The sequence below is a fragment of the Xenopus laevis genome, chromosome 4L (genome assembly GCF_017654675.1).
Source record: "Xenopus laevis strain J_2021 chromosome 4L, Xenopus_laevis_v10.1, whole genome shotgun sequence".
NCBI classification, from domain to species: Eukaryota; Metazoa; Chordata; class Amphibia; order Anura; family Pipidae; genus Xenopus; species Xenopus laevis.
In genome coordinates this window covers 154,242,678-154,262,350 of record NC_054377.1, presented here as the reverse complement: position 1 = coordinate 154,262,350, position 19,673 = coordinate 154,242,678, and the positions used below count along the sequence as shown (strand labels likewise).

The following is a 19,673-nucleotide window of genomic DNA, read 5'->3' as shown; positions in this document are numbered from 1 at the left end:
CATGGTGAGGTTGGTGATGATGGTGATGATACGTAACCCTGACATACAGAATGAGTGAATTGATTTCAACAGGGGATATTAAGGGGAGGGAATTATACAAATAAATGAGAAAAAGAGAGAATAAAGAGAATTTGTTGGTTTATTTGAGCAGAATAGAGCTTAATGGATCGTTATACATATTTGTGTTAGAAAAATGTTTTGTTACAAAAATGAAGCGAGTGAGAAAGTTCCAATGAGCATCTTAAGTGTCTCTCCTGATCCCCTTTATACCTCCAGACCCCTCAACCGACCTTGTTCAATAACCTTGCTCTTTACTGCTGGGACACAAAGCTACTAACAATGAAAATATAACCTTCTCTTTTCATAAACGGAATAAATTCACATTTTATTTCTTTATTTCCCAGGGGGAAGGGGGATTATACACAATTGCATGCCAAATGAAAAATATAGCAGCATGCACCGCATAAATACTCCCCTGCTCTGGGGCAAATATTGCTGCAGATATTTATAGACACATGGTGTTGATATTCACCGAGGCCCATGGGGGTAACACCGGGGCAGTTCAGTACTTGGAAATCAAAGTCTATAAAAATAACTGAATCTGTGGTTGGAAACAAGATCTGGAGGAGAAGGGGTTATTATATAGATACATGTATTTTAATATAGATTCTGTTACACGGTGCGGCTCTCTGCATAGATGAGTGCACAGCGAGGGCGACGCCATATTGCACAGGGGTGACATTTCCGTTATTCTTCAGACAACCTCATCATCACTCATGTCCCAGATCTGGAGAGAAACAAAGGAAACAGAATCAAGATGCAGCACAAGTCCCTTTAATAACAATAACATATTCTCTTGTGGATTGTAGGAAAGCCAATGTCATTCCAATATATAAAAAGGAATTACGATCTCAGCCTGGCAATTATAGACCAGTAAGTCTGACATCTGAGGGGGACAACTTATTTGAAGGTTAGTTAAGGGATCCCATTTAAAATTATGTTCTGAAGAATTGCATTCTGGGTAGGAATCAGACAAACCTGATAGGACACATAAAAGCCACAGCTTAACCCTCCTCTTTAGGAAATCTCTATTTTGGGAGGGAAGTCGGAGAAACTGCTGCTGACCTAGAGCTGTCCTGAGAGCGGTTTCATTTCAGAGCATTAGAAGAAGGAATAAGATATGCTGGGGCACACACCCACACACACACACCCACCCCCCTTTACTAATGGGCGATGCTTATGAAGACCATACAGTTAAGTGCAGGGTACTGGTGAGGACGGGCTTTTGAAGTAACAAAGTAACGCAGCAACTGAAGCTCCTCCAAAAACACAACCACATGTGACCCCTGGGCCACTGAGTCTTGGCTATTGTATGGGGAGTGTCTGGAACCCCCAGAATGAATTGTGACTGCCATAAGCAGCATGTGCACATCCATTTTACTGCATTGTTTCCATTTACCCCATAATTATTATTATTAACATGTATTTATATAGCGCCAACATATTGCGTAGCACTGTAAAGTAAATGTGATTATACAACTAAATCACATGAATTCTATACATAGAACATATGGAGTTACATACATCACAATCAATACAGGTACAAAAGGTGAGGAAGGTCCTATGCAAAAGAGCTTACACTCTAAAGGGAAGGGAGTAATACATAAGGTGTGGGAGTGGGCAAGATGGAAGTAAGTGGGTGAGAAATGTGGTATTGTATGTGGTGTTGTGTTTGGTAGTTAAGCAGAGTGAGGGGAGGCTTCTCGAAAGAAGTGCGTTTTAAAAGAAAGACTTTGGGAGAAAGTCAGACAGACTGTGGGAAAGTCTTGAATGTGAGCATGTGAGGAGGTAATGAGAGAAGAGTTGAGGAGCAGGTCAGTAGAGGAGCGTAGTAAGCGAGTGGGTGAGTATATAGAGATGAGTTCAGAGATGTAGGGTGGGGCAGAGTTATGAAGTGCTTTGAAAGTCAGTGTCATTAATTTGAATTTGATTCTGAAAGGTAACGGAAGCCAGTGCAGGGATTGACAGAATGGCGAGGCAGAGGAGGAGCGGTTGCTGAGGTGTATGAGCCTCGCAGCAGTGTTCATTATGGACTGGAGAGCTGAAAGTCTCTGGAGGGGGAGGCCAATTAAAAGAGAGTTACCAAATAGGCTCCTCCCAGCTCCATCATGCACATACCTAGATCATACATGTCCAGCATAAATCTACATTCCAGGACAATGAGCCTGGCAGAAGTACTTTCCCTGAGAAGCACTACATTACAACTTACTTACATTACTTACATTTCAAGCCATATTTATACGTACAATGTTCTACATCAAAATGGCCCTTACTTAGAAGGTTAATACATGGACAGCAGGAAAAGTTACATTGTCCTAAAAATTATGACCACAGAAACTAAACAGTTAATATTTCTGGTTATTCTAAACACGGGTGGGAAACAGTTAATATTCTTGGTCATTACAAATACAGGAAGGAAACAGTTGATATTTCTGGTTGTTACATACACAGGAGGGAAACAGTTCATATAACTTTATTACACACACACAAGAGGGAAACAGTTCATCGATCCAGTTATTACATACATGGGATAGAAACAGTTCATAGGCCTGGTTATTACATACACAGGAGGAAAACAGTTCCATATCTAATTTAACAAAGCCAGGATAACAAAGGGATTTGAACTAGACTTTTAGATGTCTGCTCACACAGTACAGATGTAGAACAGACTGCATAATAACCTACTAGTTCACATCTATGCAAGATGTTACAAACAGTTCATAGGCCTGGCTATTACATACACAGGAACAAAATAGCTCATAGATGTGGTTATTACATAGACAAGAGAGAATTCGTTCCTATTTCTGGTTATTACACAGGAGATCATTAGTTCATAAATCTGGTTTTTAGATGCACAGGAGAGAAAGTTATTATTTCTGGTTATTACATAAGAAGGAGGGAAAATAGTTCATATATCTGTTTATTACATACACAGGAGAGAAACAGTTCATATATATGGTATTACATCCACAGGAGGGAAACCGTTAATATTCCTGATTATTACAGACACAGTAGTGAAGCAGTTAATATATCTGGTTATTACATACACCATGGGAAAAGTTAATATTTATGGTTATTACATAGACAGGAGGGAAACTATTCATAGATCTAATTATAACATACACATTAGGGAAATGGTACATCACATACACACGAGGGGTAACGTTAATATATCTGCTTATTGCAAACACAGTAGGTAAACAGTTAATATATCTGGTTATTAAAAACACAGGAAGGAAATGGTTCATATGTCTGGTAATTACAGACACAAGAGGGAATCAGATATATATATATATATACAGTATATATATAGATATATATATATATATATATATATATATATATATATATATATATATATATATATATATATATATATATATATATATATATAAATATATATATGTGGTTATTGCAGACTCAGGAGGGAAACCCTTAATATATATGCGGTTATTATAGACTCAGGCGGAAAACAGTTAATATATATATATATATATATATATTTATATATATATATATATTTATATATATATATATATATATATATATGCGGTTATTACAGACTCAGGGTGGAAACAGTTAATATATCTTCTTACAAACACAGGAGGGAAACCGTTAATGTATCTGTTTATTAAAAACACAGCAAGGAAATGGTTCATATGTCTGGTAATTACAGACTCAGTTAATATATATGCTTATTACAAACACTAGAGGGAAACAGTTAATATATCTGGTTATTAAAAACACAGGAAGGATATGGTTCATATGGTAATATATATGTGTTTTTACAGACTCAAGAGGGAAACAGTTAATATATATGTGGTTATTACAAACACAGGAGGGAAACAGTTAATTGATCTGGTTATTACTAACGCACAAGGGAAACCGCTCATATATATATATATCTAGTTGTTGGAACTTGAGCCAGGGATGAGAGAGAGCACGTGGCACAGAAAGGGTGGTTGGTCCCAGTAAGCTGCTCGGGTTTAAGAGTTTTACATTTCTCACCAAAGTAACCGGGAGTTTGAAAAGGTCAATTGCTGGGAAAGGAAACCTTCCCTAAGAGCACAGTTCAGAGGGGGCCACTTGGGGGTTAAATATTGGGGCCACTCTTTGTGACTCTGAACTGAAGACAAACAATAAAGCAGAGAAATAAAATCTCCATAAATCAATTGTCACTTTCCTGGGAATGTGTGAGACACACTGATGATTATAAATCTGGCCCGTTGGATATTGGGTCTGTCCGATGTCTGAATAAGGGATCTGTGCACATTACAGGCTGAACCCCCCAACTGCAGCCTGACTGAGCTTTAGGTGACACACTCCATATTTACTGTACATCCCATTGATCTGAACAAACATCCTCATCCTGAGCTGTACATTTAAAGGGGAACTTGCACCAAGGCTTCATCTTTCTTTCATTGTTACTGTTTGTGAATGAACTTTTCAGACATTCAGCTGGGAATGAGCTTGATTTCTGCCTGTTGGGGAGTTGCAGTCACAATAAGGGATGAATGGGACTTTTCCAGCCTCAGCTACTATGTAACCATATAGAGCAGCCCCCAATCTGAGAGTCCAACAGCTGCAAGTAATGCAGAGAACTTTATGGGTCTGTACTGGATAAATCCATCTGCCGCACTAATCATATTCCTGAACACAAACCCCAATAAACCCTGTTATTTCCCAGTGGGGTGGTCCCGGCTGAGCTTTACAGGGCCACAGAATCCGGTCACCTTCCAAAACTTTATTAACCATTTCATAGCAGAATGAAACCAGTTCCTAACTAGACTCAGTCCTCTGATGCCACCCCCCAAAGAACTGGCACAGATGCCTAGCGAGGGGGTAAATTTGTAACCAGACTGTTTGGTCATTTTGGGTAAGAGCCCTGGAATAAATCTGAACCCACAGACAGCGGAGAAACTTGAATACCCTCAACTTTAAAAAAAAAAAAAAAAATAGTAGAAAATACATGCTGGTGGGAAGATAAACTTCCCCTTTAAAAATAACAGTAGAATTGTATAATTTAGCAAACTCTATGCACCTCCTTCCCATAGCAGGGGGGGTAGGGGGTCTCACGGCAATACAAGAGACATCTCTTCCTGGCACAGTTGCCCCCCTTCCCCAATTAATCTTACCTCAGTGACAGGAGCAGCCTGGCCAGACACACCCCTGTCAGATTAAGTGTGTGTGTGAGAGTGTGTGAGTGAGAGTGTGTGAGTGTGAGTGAGAGTGTGTGTGTGTGTAGTGTCATGTAGACAAGCCTCTGCCCCAGTAGAGCTTACAATCAAATTTCTCAACCACACACAGATCTGTGGAAATATCCCCTTGCCCAGCTGGGTTGTAGGGTTATATGCCTCATAATAAATATAAAAAAACCTTTAATTACACAAAAATGACAGCATTACTCCTCCCCCACTCCCAAACTGAATCCTTTTCCTACTGCTGCTATTCAAATAGGGATCCCATTGTCAGTCTGAAAATTATAGGCTTGTTAGTCTGACATGAGCAGTAGGAAAGTTTACGGAAGGGGTAACAAGGGATAAGACAACATTGCAAATTACATAGTTACATAGTTACATAGTTAAATTGGGTTGAAAAAAGACAAAATCCATCAAGTTCAACCCCTCCAAAGTAAAACCCAGCCCCATACACACACCCCTCCCTACTGTCACATAAATGATATATACCCATATCTATACTAACTATAGAGTTTAGTATCACAATAGTATAAGTTTGTACCATCATGATTTTATGGGTAACAGAACTTTAATTGCCTTTAAGGACGGGGCGAGCAGCAGGAACCTTGAGTCTGGGATAGCAGTGGATGTGATCTACTTTGCTAAAGCATTTGTTACAGTGTCATAAGAGAGAGGGAGGAAAGGACAGCTGGTGGCTGGGTCAGAACCGGGGAGGAAAATAGATAGGAAGATGTATGAAGCTGAGGCCAATGATTATTTCCCCATGTCCCTGACCGTTCACCTGCCATTTACTAATTACTGTCACTTTGAGAGAGAATGTTCTGGCAGATCCGTGAGTTCCTGTATTTTTCCTGAAAATTAATGCACAAGAGGAGGTCGGTTTCTTTTTGGATCTGGAAACTTGTATCCATGGCAACAAGTATTTGCAGTCAACGTGTGACACGGAGACAAAACTATGAGGGCCCGGACCATGCTGAGAGTAAAAGCAGCAAATGGTGTTTTTATTGCCGTTCAGCACGTCTGGCACATGTGCAATCACATTGCGGAATTACATGCAGGGGCTGCTGCGGCTCCATCCCAAATGAACATCGATCCGGTTCTGGGGAGCACAAAACCTTTCCTGTATGTACAATATATACACTGGGGTCATACAGAAGGGTTGGGTGATGGATAGTTGCACTTACTCATCCCAAACCCATTATATCACTATTAGTGATCGGCCAATCTGACCCATTTCGCCGAAAATTTGCCGAAATGTATCAAAGTCTATGGCAACCAATTTTTTTTGGACCCATTGGAGTCTATGGGCGTAATTTTCGCAGCAAAATATTTCACTCATCACTAAGTCAACTCCCTCACTGCCTGGGGCCCCATAGAAAAAAATATATAATTTGGGGTGTTCAATATGAAGCCCTGACTCTCAGAGTTTCTATCAGCAGCTGGTTGGCTCTGCCCAAACCTCACCTGATCCAGTAAGAAGGGACAGCTCAGCAGTTTCTATGGCGTTGGATCTAATTAGCACCCACAAACTAATTGCTGTCATAAATGACTTGGGAGAGAAACTGAACACAGGGAGCACGTGGGGCCCTATTAAAGCTGCACCCCACCCCTGACACACTTATGGAACATGCCAGAACAAAGCCCACAAATCTCACCTCTAAATGGGTCAGTCAGGGAGCGGCCCGGCAGATCTTGCTACGCCCTTAGCCAAGTGATGTAATTGTAGCACAGAAATGTAAATTATAACGATGTGTCTCACTATCAAATAACAACATTCACTTTAATGAACAAACCGGGATATAATTAGTGCAGAGAGGAAAGTGAATCATCAGCCGACATTGGCCTAGGATTGAAATATTCCTGCACAGCACCCACTGGATCCCCCACAATGGGGCTTTATAAAGAGGCAGATACATTTAGGAGATAGTCCCCCGGGGAAGATAAATCCTGTGAGGCAGTTTTATCCCATTTCCCTCCCCCTGGAGAGGCAGAACAGATTAAGGTGGATACAGAAGACTATAAAATAATCACATAAAGCTAACGAACTCTCTCATTAACTGCTGTGAGTCACACAGGGCCTGTAGCACCGGCCCAGCTGAATTTCACACTACTGTGACACAACAATATGGCACCTGTATGGCACAACACTACAACACCTGTATGGCACAACACTACAACACCTGTATGGCACAACACTACAACACCTGTATGGCACAACACCTGTATAGCACAACACTACAACACCTGTATGGCACAACACTACAACACCTGTATGGCACAACACTACAACACCTGTATAGCACAACACTACAACACCTGTATGGCACAACACTACAACACCTGTATGGCACAACACTACAACACCTGTATGGCACAACACCTGTATAGCACAACACTACAACACCTGTATGGCACAACACTACAACACCTGTATGGCACAACACTACAACACCTGTATGGCACAACACTACAACACCTGTATGGCACAACACTACAACACCTGTATGGCACAACACTACAACACCTGTATGGCACAACACTACAACACCTGTATGGCACAACACTACAACATCTGTATTGTACAACACTACAACACCTGTGTGGCACAACACTAGGGCACATGTATTGCACAACTGCACATGCACCACTTGAAAGATTATAGTTACCTAAAGAATGACCTTGCCTAATATTCTGTGCTGCTCTGTGATACCTCCTGTTACCCCATAGTCCCAAATCCCACCTAATTCCATCTCTATATAATAGCAGCACAGTAGATGAGGTTTAAATAAAATATATAAAATAGCGATGCACTGAATCCACTATATTGGATTCAGCCTTCGCAAAAGATTTGGCCAAATACTGAACTGAATACGAATTTGCATATGCAAATTAGGGGTGGTAAGGGGTGTATGGCACAGCACTACAACACCTGTATTTCCTGGTACTCGTGTGACTGTCTCTACTTCCTTTGCACGAGGGAGTGTATTTCCTGTTACTCGTGTGACTGTCTCTACTTCCTTTGCACGAGGGAGTGTATTTCCTGTTACTCGTGTGACTGTCTCTACTTCCTTTGCACGAGGGAGTGTATTTCCTGTTACTCGTGTGACTGTCTCTACTTCCTTTGCACGAGGGAGTGTATTTCCTGTTACTCGTGTGACTGTCTCTACTTCCTTTGCAGAGAGTGATTTAGACAAGCAGTTTGTTGAGAGTGTGCTGAGATCTACTGATCACCAGCTAAAGATCTATTGATACATCCTGATCTACCTTTTGGGCCCCCCTGATATAACACATCCCAATCCACACACTGTGAGACAATGAGTTGCACTTCCCATACAGATAAGAGGCAGATGAGATGCCAGTAAAGGAATCCTGGAAGCGGCTGCAGACAGGGCAGTTACTGTGGGAGAATGTCAGACAGACTGACAGAGCCAGACAGCAGACAGCAGGTTATAGAGATAAGGGGGGCCCTAATAAATGAGACTCTGGGGCGGCACTATCAGGACACAACACTCATCACTGACAGACCCACAGTCTCATTCAATCCCTCTTGTCCCACAGAGATTATATTCCTGCTGCCAGGGGCAATTAGGCTAATTAGCAAAACAAGACTCAAATGATCTGACTCTTCAGCACAAGAACAATTTACAGTTTGCTGAATAGAAATGAAAAACAAATGTAAAACTAAATGCAAATTGTGAACCGTCCCTTTAATGTTCCTGTCTGTGGTGTGTGAGTGTGAGTGTGAGTGTGAGTGCAGCAGCTCAGTGATCCATTAGTTGGTCCATTTCTCAGTAGGATCTATGGGGAATATAAGTGTAACTATTGTATCAAGTCTAACAGTTGCCTATAATGACACTCAGGGATTCTGCTCAGCAGGGACAAACACATGGATCAGTTAAAGGGTCGCTGACCCCCTCCCACAGCTGCTTCACAAACACATATGAAGAGGAAACATTAAACTTTACACTTCAATGATAGAAAAACTGTCACAAATAGAAAATAGAAAGTAATTGGGAAGAGTCTTTATTGCTGGTGAACTGTCTGAAACCAACTGAACTGAAAACATTTTTGGAAGGTGAACCACCCCTTTAAAGATTTGCCCAAGGGAATGCTGGGTATCAGCAGGGTTAATGAGCATGCCATTAGTAGAAATAGTTAGGAGGGATAATTAAAAACAGATTAGATTGGCCAATCACAGAGGAGAGAACCACTGGGCATAGAAGTTACCATGTTGAGAGTAACAGCTACATGTAAGGTTGAAAAAGATGGCAGGGAGTTGCTCCAGGGCAGGGAGTTATTAGGCAGTGCAAAGGGAACCACATTTACACACTAAAAGATTTCCGTTTCCAATAAACCCCCCCCCCAGTCTCTCCCCACCAAGTGTTTGCACAGAAATAGAAGGATTCAGCAGGTTGTAACTCGTTTGCTCTTAATTACTAGATAAATCCGCTGCCTCTCAGGGCAAATTAATTACAGTCATGGGCTCGTTCCACTAAGCAGTGCTGTCCAACTGCATGTAATGGGCCTATTACTTCTCATGCACGGCTTTATATTGGACTTATTTGTATTTTTGTATTTATATAGGGCTATATTAAAATGATGGCGTCATACAATAAAGTCTATGTAGCCAGACTGGGGTCCATACAAATGCTCTAAAGGGCCACATCTGTCCCGCAGGCCTCCAATTGGACAGCCCTGCTCTAAGGAACTTTCTAGAGCAGCTTACAACAGATTTCCAACCTGGGTCTGCCCCAACTCATGTATAAAGAACTTTCCCAGAGACCAGTGATGTGAATTAGAAATTGCAAGTATTTTGGGGGAAAATATTTTATTTAATTTGTGTTGTTGAATGCTCGTTTCTTTTTGTATTAGCAAGAGCAAGAGTATGTTATAGCAGTGGATTTCCTGGTACTCATGTGACTGTCTCTATTTCCTTTGCATGGGGAGTGTATTTCCTGGTACTCATGTGACTGTCTCTACTTCCTTTGCACGGGGGAGTGTATTTCCTGGTACTCATGTGACTGTCTCTACTTCCTTTGCATGGGGGAGTGTATTTCCTGTTACTCGTGTGACTGTCTCTACTTCCTTTGCACAGGGGAGTGTATTTCCTGGTACTCGTGTGACTGTCTCTAATTCCTTTGCACGGGGGAGTGTATTTCCTGGTACTCATGAGACTGTCTCTACTTCCTTTGCATGGGGGAGTGCCCCCCCCTCAATCTGCCGGGGTTTATGGGATTTCCTTCAGGAATTATGAAACAAATGACCCGCTTATGGGGCATCACCAGTGGTATAACTAGATGTTACTGGGCTTTTAGAGGTTGTCCTGTTTTACCATTATCATTAATTAGGGCCCCACAGGGTCTGCTTCCTCTGTAGTTACACCCCTGGGTATCACATCTACAGAACCATAAATTGGGGATGAGAGGGAGCAGCTGTGATGTCACCAGTGTGTGACACATTAAACCCCATTGTGTCCCCCCATGTGACTACATTCTCCCTCTCAGCGGTCACTTTACTCTATTTCCACTGCTATATAAATACTCATACTGACATTATTTCCATATTATTCCTCTGTACTCCCACATAATTCCCACATCATTCCCATATTAATCCCACATAACTCCCACATTCTCCTATATTAATCCCACATCATTCCCATATTAATACAACATCATTCCCACATTTCTCCTATATTAATCCAACATAATTCCCATATTAATCCCACATCATTCACACATTTCTCCTATATTTATCCCACATCATTCCCATATTAATCCCACATCATTCCCACATTTCTCCTATATTAATCCCACATCATTCCCATATTAATCCCACATCATTCCCACATTTCTCCTATATTAATTCCACATCATTCCCATATTAATCCATCATTCCCATATAAATCCCACATAATTCCCATATTAATCCCACATAAATCCCATATTAATCCCACATAATTCCCATATTAATCCCACACCATTCCCACATTCTCATATATTAATCCCACATAATGCCCATATTAATCCCACACCATTCCCAAATTTCTCCTATATTAATCCCACATAATTCCCACATTTCTCCTATATTAATATCACATAATTCCCATATTAATCCCACATCATTCCCATATTAATCCCACATCATTCCCACTTTTCTCCTATATTAATCCCACATCATTCCCACATTTCACCTATATTAATCTCACATAATTCCCATATTAATCCCACATCATTCCCACGTTTCTCCTATATTAATCCCACATAATTCCCATATTAATCCCACATCATTCCCATATTACTCCAACATCATTCCCATACTACTCCCACATCATTCCCACATTTCTCCTATATTAATCCCACATCATTCCCATATTAATCCCACATCGTTCCCACATTTCTCATATATTAATCCCACAAAATTCCCATATTAATACCACATCATTGCCATATTAATCCCAAATAATTCCCATTTACTCCCACATCATTCCCACATTAATCCCAAATCATTCCCATATTAATCCCACATTTCTCCTATATTAATCCCACATAATTCCCATATTAATCCCACATCATTCCCACATTGTATTAAACCTATATTATTCCCACATCATTCCCATATTAATCCCACATCATTCCCATAGTAATTCCACACCATTCCCATATTACTCCCACATCATTTCCATATTAATTCCGCATCATTCCCACAAATTTCTCCTATATTAATCCCACATTACTCAGACATCCATTCCAAGCAGTTTGTGCTTCCTGCCATTTTGGAGTATAATAAAGATGAGATTCATTTCCAGTTCTCATTGATTTCTGCCAGAAAAATATGAACACATTTTCTGAATGGGGGAAGTGTGACACTATGACATCATCATGGAGGGGGCTGCTCCAAGAGTGAAGCTATGACATCATCATGGAGGAGTCTGCTCTAAGAGTGAGGCTATGACATCATTATGGAGGAGGCTGCTCTAAGAGTGAGGCTATGACATCATTATGGAGGAGGCTGCTCTAAGAGTGAGGCTATGACATCATTATGGAGGAGGCTGCTCTAAGAGTGAGGCTATGACATCATTATGGAGGAGGCTGATCTAAGAGTGAGGCTATGACATGTGACTGAATACACGTGTCATTAATCTTCAGATCCAACTGAGATTTCAGTTCCATAAATCCATATTTATCTGTTCCTCCTCCTGTCGGAAAACTCTCTGTCCTCTCACTGGAATCCACAGACATATCTGCTGACACATCTCCTTCCCCTGCTGCACTAATCTCCAGCCCAGCTCATATCAACATGGCAGCTCCTCCTTTACCCCAAGATCTGCTCCCCCCCCTTCACTTACCCACACAAGGGCCACTCAGGACTCATCATCTGTTTGTCTGGGGGGGGTGGAGAGGTTCTGGGGTCAGACCAGACCCATGGAAATGAGGTCCAAATGGGACACTGAGAATTCCCAAAGCTGCAGCTTTTCCCTCACATTCCCATAGCACTGAACTGTGTCACTGTGCTGACTGACACATGGACCACTTACACACACACTAACACACAGGCACACTAACACACACTCACACTAACTCACACTAACACACACTCACACTAATACACACACTAACACACACTCACACTAACACACACTAACACACACTCACACTAACACACACTCACACTAACACACACTCACACTAACACACACTCACACTAACACAAACACTAACACACACTCACACTAACACACACTCACACTAACACACACTAACACTCACACTAACACACACTCACACTAACACACACTAACACACACTCACACTAACACACACTCACACTAACACACACTCACACTAACACAAACACTAACACACACTCACACACACTCACACTAACACACACTCACACTAACACACACTCACACTAACACTCACACTAACACACACTCACACTAACACACACACTAACACACAAACACTAACACACAGGCACACTAACACACACACACAATCTAACAAACACACTAACACACTCACACTAACACACAGACACACACTCTAACAAACACACTAACACACACACACTAACACACAGACACACTAACATAAGCACACACACAGTGAAATGCACTTTCTAACACACACTCACACTAAGATACACTAACACACACAAACATGATACTGCTCGTAAAAACAACAACTAACAAGAGATTTGTTCCAGGAGATCCAAATAAAAACCAGATGGGAAGGACCAGAGCCAGAATGTTTCCTCCTCTGTGTTACTTGTCCTTTATGTAATTACTGATTCCTGGTAACTCACTGCAACAGCTCCACATCTCCCCTCAATGTTCTGTGGGACAGAGGAGCTTGCACTCAATCTACACTGCCAACTGAACACGTCTCTGAGCTGGATGAGGGCTCTGTGTTGCTAACAAGTTTGGAAATGAGGGGGCACAGACTGCAGGGGACCTGCTGTATTTTATCTTCACAATTGAATGGGTTGTGCGTTGCAGCACAGGAAGGCGACCCACTTTTATACCCACAACAGGGAGTCTATTTGCTGCTACTCATGGGCCTCACTCTACTTCCTGTGCAGGGGAGTGGCTATTTGAGTCATGTGACTGCTCTAGTAAGTGCTAAATGAGTTCTGTAGGCCCATCGTGGAATTGCTTCTACTCGCGGCCCATAAGGGGGTTCCCCTGATTACAGAACTGTCTGAGAGGAGAGGAACATTGTATGAGCCAGAGAAAACCAGTTCATTTAGGGATATGAATATGAATGTGCCCAGTATAAGTCCCAGAGCCAGTCATGTCCATTCTTTCATCTCACACATTAGCCCCCCGGGATTCTGCACCAGTGCTCTGAGGCACCCACTAACCCATCCACTCACTCACTAACCCACCCACTCACTCACTAACCCACCCACTCACCCACCCACTCACCCACTCACTCACCCACCCACCCACTCACTAACCCACTCACTCACTAACCCACTCACTCACTCACCCACCCACACTGGTGCCCCTCTCTGTAGCTCAATTCACTTGTTACTTAACCTCACCCCTCCTGCCTCAGTGCCCTTGTGCCAACTTCTATATTTAACTCATCAATAAATATGTGACCAACAGAGAGATGGAAGTGGCTCCCTGCAACATGATTACTTGCCCAGCCTGGGAGACTTTATCCTAAAGGGGAAGTAAACCCAAATATAATATGTTGCCTAATTAGAGGAAATCACATGACACAAATCTTTCCCATATCCATTCATTCCTCATTCTCACTGGGTTTATAGTTCTGTGTAACTGTCATTGTGTCTGTCCCTTTCTCTTCTCTGCACTGCTGCCTCTGACTCCTGATACAACTTCCCAATATCCATTCATTCCTCATTCTCACTGGGTTTATAGTTCTGTGTAACTGTCATTGTGTCTGTCCCTTTCTCTGCACTGCTGCTTCTGACTCCTGATACAACTTCCCAATATCCATTTATTCCTCATTCTCACTGGGTTTATAGTTCTGTGTAACTGTCATTGTGTCTGTCCCTTTCTCTTCTCTGCACTGCTGCCTCTGACTCCTGATACAACTTCCCAATATCCATTCATTCCTCATTCTCACTGGGTTATAGTTCTGTGTAACTGTCATTGTGTCTGTCCCTTTCTCTGCACTGCTGCTTCTGACTCCTGATACAACTTCCCAATATCCATTCATTCCTCATTCTCACTGGGTTTATAGTTCTGTGTAACTGTCATTGTGTCTGTCCCTTTCTCTTCTCTGCACTGCTGCTTCTGACTCCTGATACAACTTCCCAATATCCATTCATTCCTCATTCTCACTGGGTTTATAGTTCTGTGTAACTGTCATTGTGTCTGTCCCTTTCTCTGCACTGCTGCCTCTGACTCCTGATACAACTTCCCAATATCCATTCATTCCTCATTCTCACTGGGTTTATAGTTCTGTGTAACTGTCATTGTGTCTGTCCGTTTCTCTGCACTGCTGCTTCTGACTCCTGATACAACTTCCCAATATCCATTCATTCCTCATTCTCACTGGGTTTATAGTTCTGTGTAACTGTCATTGTGTCTGTCCCTTTCTCTGCACTGCTGCTTCTGACTCCTGATACAACTTCCCAATATCCATTCATTCCTCATTCTCACTGGGTTTATAGTTCTGTGTAACTGTCATTGTGTCTGTCCCTTTCTCTTCTCTGCACTGCTGCTTCTGACTCCTGATACAACTTCCCAATATCCATTCATTCCTCATTCTCACTGGGTTTATAGTTCTGTGTAACTGTCATTGTGTCTGTCCCTTTCTCTGCACTGCTGCTTCTGACTCCTGATACAACTTCCCAATATCCATTCATTCCTCATTCTCACTGGGTTTATAGTTCTGTGTAACTGTCATTGTGTCTGTCCCTTTCTCTGCACTGCTGCTTCTGACTCCTGATACAACTTCCCAATATCCATCCATTCCTCATTCTCACTGGGTTTATAGTTCTGTGTAACTGTCATTGTGTCTGTCCCTTTCTCTTCTCTGCACTGCTGCTTCTGACTCCTGATACAACTTCCCAATATCCATTTATTCCTCATTCTCACTGGGTTTATAGTTCTGTGTAACTGTCATTGTGTCTGTCCCTTTCTCTTCTCTGCACTGCTGCCTCTGACTCCTGATACAACTTCCCAATATCCATTCATTCCTCATTCTCACTGGGTTATAGTTCTGTGTAACTGTCATTGTGTCTGTCCCTTTCTCTGCACTGCTGCTTCTGACTCCTGATACAACTTCCCAATATCCATTCATTCCTCATTCTCACTGGGTTTATAGTTCTGTGTAACTGTCATTGTGTCTGTCCCTTTCTCTTCTCTGCACTGCTGCTTCTGACTCCTGATACAACTTCCCAATATCCATTCATTCCTCATTCTCACTGGGTTTATAGTTCTGTGTAACTGTCATTGTGTCTGTCCCTTTCTCTGCACTGCTGCCTCTGACTCCTGATACAACTTCCCAATATCCATTCATTCCTCATTCTCACTGGGTTTATAGTTCTGTGTAACTGTCATTGTGTCTGTCCGTTTCTCTGCACTGCTGCTTCTGACTCCTGATACAACTTCCCAATATCCATTCATTCCTCATTCTCACTGGGTTTATAGTTCTGTGTAACTGTCATTGTGTCTGTCCCTTTCTCTGCACTGCTGCTTCTGACTCCTGATACAACTTCCCAATATCCATTCATTCCTCATTCTCACTGGGTTTATAGTTCTGTGTAACTGTCATTGTGTCTGTCCCTTTCTCTTCTCTGCACTGCTGCTTCTGACTCCTGATACAACTTCCCAATATCCATTCATTCCTCATTCTCACTGGGTTTATAGTTCTGTGTAACTGTCATTGTGTCTGTCCCTTTCTCTTCTCTGCACTGCTGCTTCTGACTCCTGATACAACTTCCCAATATCCATTCATTCCTCATTCTCACTGGGTTTATAGTTCTGTGTAACTGTCATTGTGTCTGTCCCTTTCTCTGCACTGCTGCTTCTGACTCCTGATACAACTTCCCAATATCCATTCATTCCTCATTCTCACTGGGTTTATAGTTCTGTGTAACTGTCATTGTGTCTGTCCCTTTCTCTGCACTGCTGCTTCTGACTCCTGATACAACTTCCCAATATCCATTCATTCCTCATTCTCACTGGGTTTATAGTTCTGTGTAACTGTCATTGTGTCTGTCCCTTTCTCTTCTCTGCACTGCTGCTTCTGACTCCTGATACAACTTCCCAATATCCATTCATTCCTCATTCTCACTGGGTTTATAGTTCTGTGTAACTGTCATTGTGTCTGTCCCTTTCTCTGCACTGCTGCTTCTGACTCCTGATACAACTTCCCAATATCCATTTATTCCTCATTCTCACTGGGTTTATAGTTCTGTGTAACTGTCATTGTGTCTGTCCCTTTCTCTTCTCTGCACTGCTGCCTCTGACTCCTGATACAACTTCCCAATATCCATTCATTCCTCATTCTCACTGGGTTATAGTTCTGTGTAACTGTCATTGTGTCTGTCCCTTTCTCTGCACTGCTGCTTCTGACTCCTGATACAACTTCCCAATATCCATTCATTCCTCATTCTCACTGGGTTTATAGTTCTGTGTAACTGTCATTGTGTCTGTCCCTTTCTCTGCACTGCTGCCTCTGACTCCTGATACAACTTCCCAATATCCATTCATTCCTCATTCTCACTGGGTTTATAGTTCTGTGTAACTGTCATTGTGTCTGTCCGTTTCTCTGCACTGCTGCTTCTGACTCCTGATACAACTTCCCAATATCCATTCATTCCTCATTCTCACTGGGTTTATAGTTCTGTGTAACTGTCATTGTGTCTGTCCCTTTCTCTTCTCTGCACTGCTGCTTCTGACTCCTGATACAACTTCCCAATATCCATTCATTCCTCATTCTCACTGGGTTTATAGTTCTGTGTAACTGTCATTGTGTCTGTCCCTTTCTCTGCACTGCTGCTTCTGACTCCTGATACAACTTCCCAATATCCATTCATTCCTCATTCTCACTGGGTTTATAGTTCTGTGTAACTGTCATTGTGTCTGTCCCTTTCTCTTCTCTGCACTGCTGCTTCTGACTCCTGATACAACTTCCCAATATCCATTCATTCCTCATTCTCACTGGGTTTATAGTTCTGTGTAACTGTCATTGTGTCTGTCCCTTTCTCTTCTCTGCACTGCTGCTTCTGACTCCTGATACAACTTCCCAATATCCATTCATTCTTCATTCTCACTGGGTTTATAGTTCTGTGTAACTGTCATTGTGTCTGTCCCTTTCTCTGCACTGCTGCTTCTGACTCCTGATACAACTTCCCAATATCCATTCATTCCTCATTCTCACTGGGTTTATAGTTCTGTGTAACTGTCATTGTGTCTGTCCCTTTCTCTGCACTGCTGCTTCTGACTCCTGATACAACTTCCCAATATCCATTCATTCCTCATTCTCACTGGGTTTATAGTTCTGTGTAACTGTCATTGTGTCTGTCCCTTTCTCTTCTCTGCACTGCTGCCTCTGACTCCTGATACAACAAGAGGTGAATAAACATACATTGTTTCAATGGTACATGTAGTCAGGCTCAGCAGTGCATAAATATAGCCAGCTGCAACTCTGCATCCTCCCCCTGAGAAAGAAGCATTGGAAGATGAAATTAAAAATTGCCCAAACTGTTGAATAAATCGACAAAAATGTCATGAAGTTGTGAGATTCTCTCTGTACTGGTGGGTACAATAGATAGCTTCAAGAAAGGGTCGGATGCCTTTTTCCAAGAATGCAAGATTACTGATATTAACCCTTTTTGTCCAAACTTTTGCCCTGAGTTTTCAGGAAATAAGAGACAATCTCTGATTGGATATCCCTCCCTCCTTCTCACTAAGCAAATAAAAGGGCAGGAATTAATTTAGCTTAGCACAGAATTCAATGAATTTGTTCCTCTTTTAACCTCAACTGCTATGCCCCGTCATCAGCACGGACAGAAGGACGGTCCATCTCCAACGCGGACAGAAGGACACTCTGTCATGAACAGAAGGACGTTCCATCTCCATCATGTACAGGACGCTCCATCTCCATCATGTACAGAAGGAAGCTCCATCTCCATCACAGACAGAAGGACGCTCCATCTCCATCATGTACAGAAGGAAGCTCCATCTCCATCACAGACAGAAGGACGCTCCATCTCCATCACAGACAGAAGGACGCTCCATCTCCATCACAGACAGAAGGATGCTCCATCTCCATCACAGAAAGAAGGACACTCCATCTCCATCACAGAAAGAAGGACACTCCATCTCCATCACAGAAAGAAGGACACTCCATCTCCATCACAGACAGAAGGATGCTCCATCTCCATCATGTACAGAAGGAAGCTCCATCTCCATCACAGACAGAAGGACGCTCCATCTCCATCACAGACAGAAGGACGCTCCATCTCCATCACAGACAGAAGGATGCTCCATCTCCATCACAGACAGAAGGATGCTCCATCTCCATCACAGAAAGAAGGACACTTCATCTCCATCACAGACAGAAGGAAGCTCCATCTCCATCATGTACAGAAGGAAGCTCCATCTCCATCACAGACAGAAGGAAGCTCCATCTCCATCATGTACAGAAGGAAGCTCCATCTCCATCACAGACAGAAGGAAGCTCCATCTCCATGACGTACAGAAGGACGCTCCATGACGTAAAGAAAGAAGCTCCATCTCCATCACAGACAGAAGGACGCTCCATCTCCATCACAGACAGAAGGACGCTCCATCTCCATCACAGACAGAAGGACGCTCCATCTCCATCACAGACAGAAGGAAGCTCCATCTCCATCACAGACAGAAGGACGCTCCATCTCCATCACAGACAGAAGGATGCTCCATCTCCATCACAGACAGAAGGAAGC

General features: G+C 42.3%; 1 protein-coding gene across 2 annotated transcripts in view; it reads right to left on the bottom strand.

Moving 5' to 3' along the window:
- Window positions 1-121: 121 nt before the first annotated feature.
- The window catches only part of LOC108704011 (ubiquitin-like modifier-activating enzyme ATG7), a 50,247-nt gene continuing 30,695 nt past the window's right edge, over window positions 122-19,673 (bottom strand). For both annotated transcript variants that reach the window (XM_041591019.1, XM_041591020.1), the window contains exon 19: window positions 122-787. In XM_041591019.1, coding sequence (XP_041446953.1) covers window positions 755-787 — 33 coding nt within the window. In that variant the 3' untranslated portion in view covers window positions 122-754. The remainder of the gene's footprint in view (window positions 788-19,673) is intronic.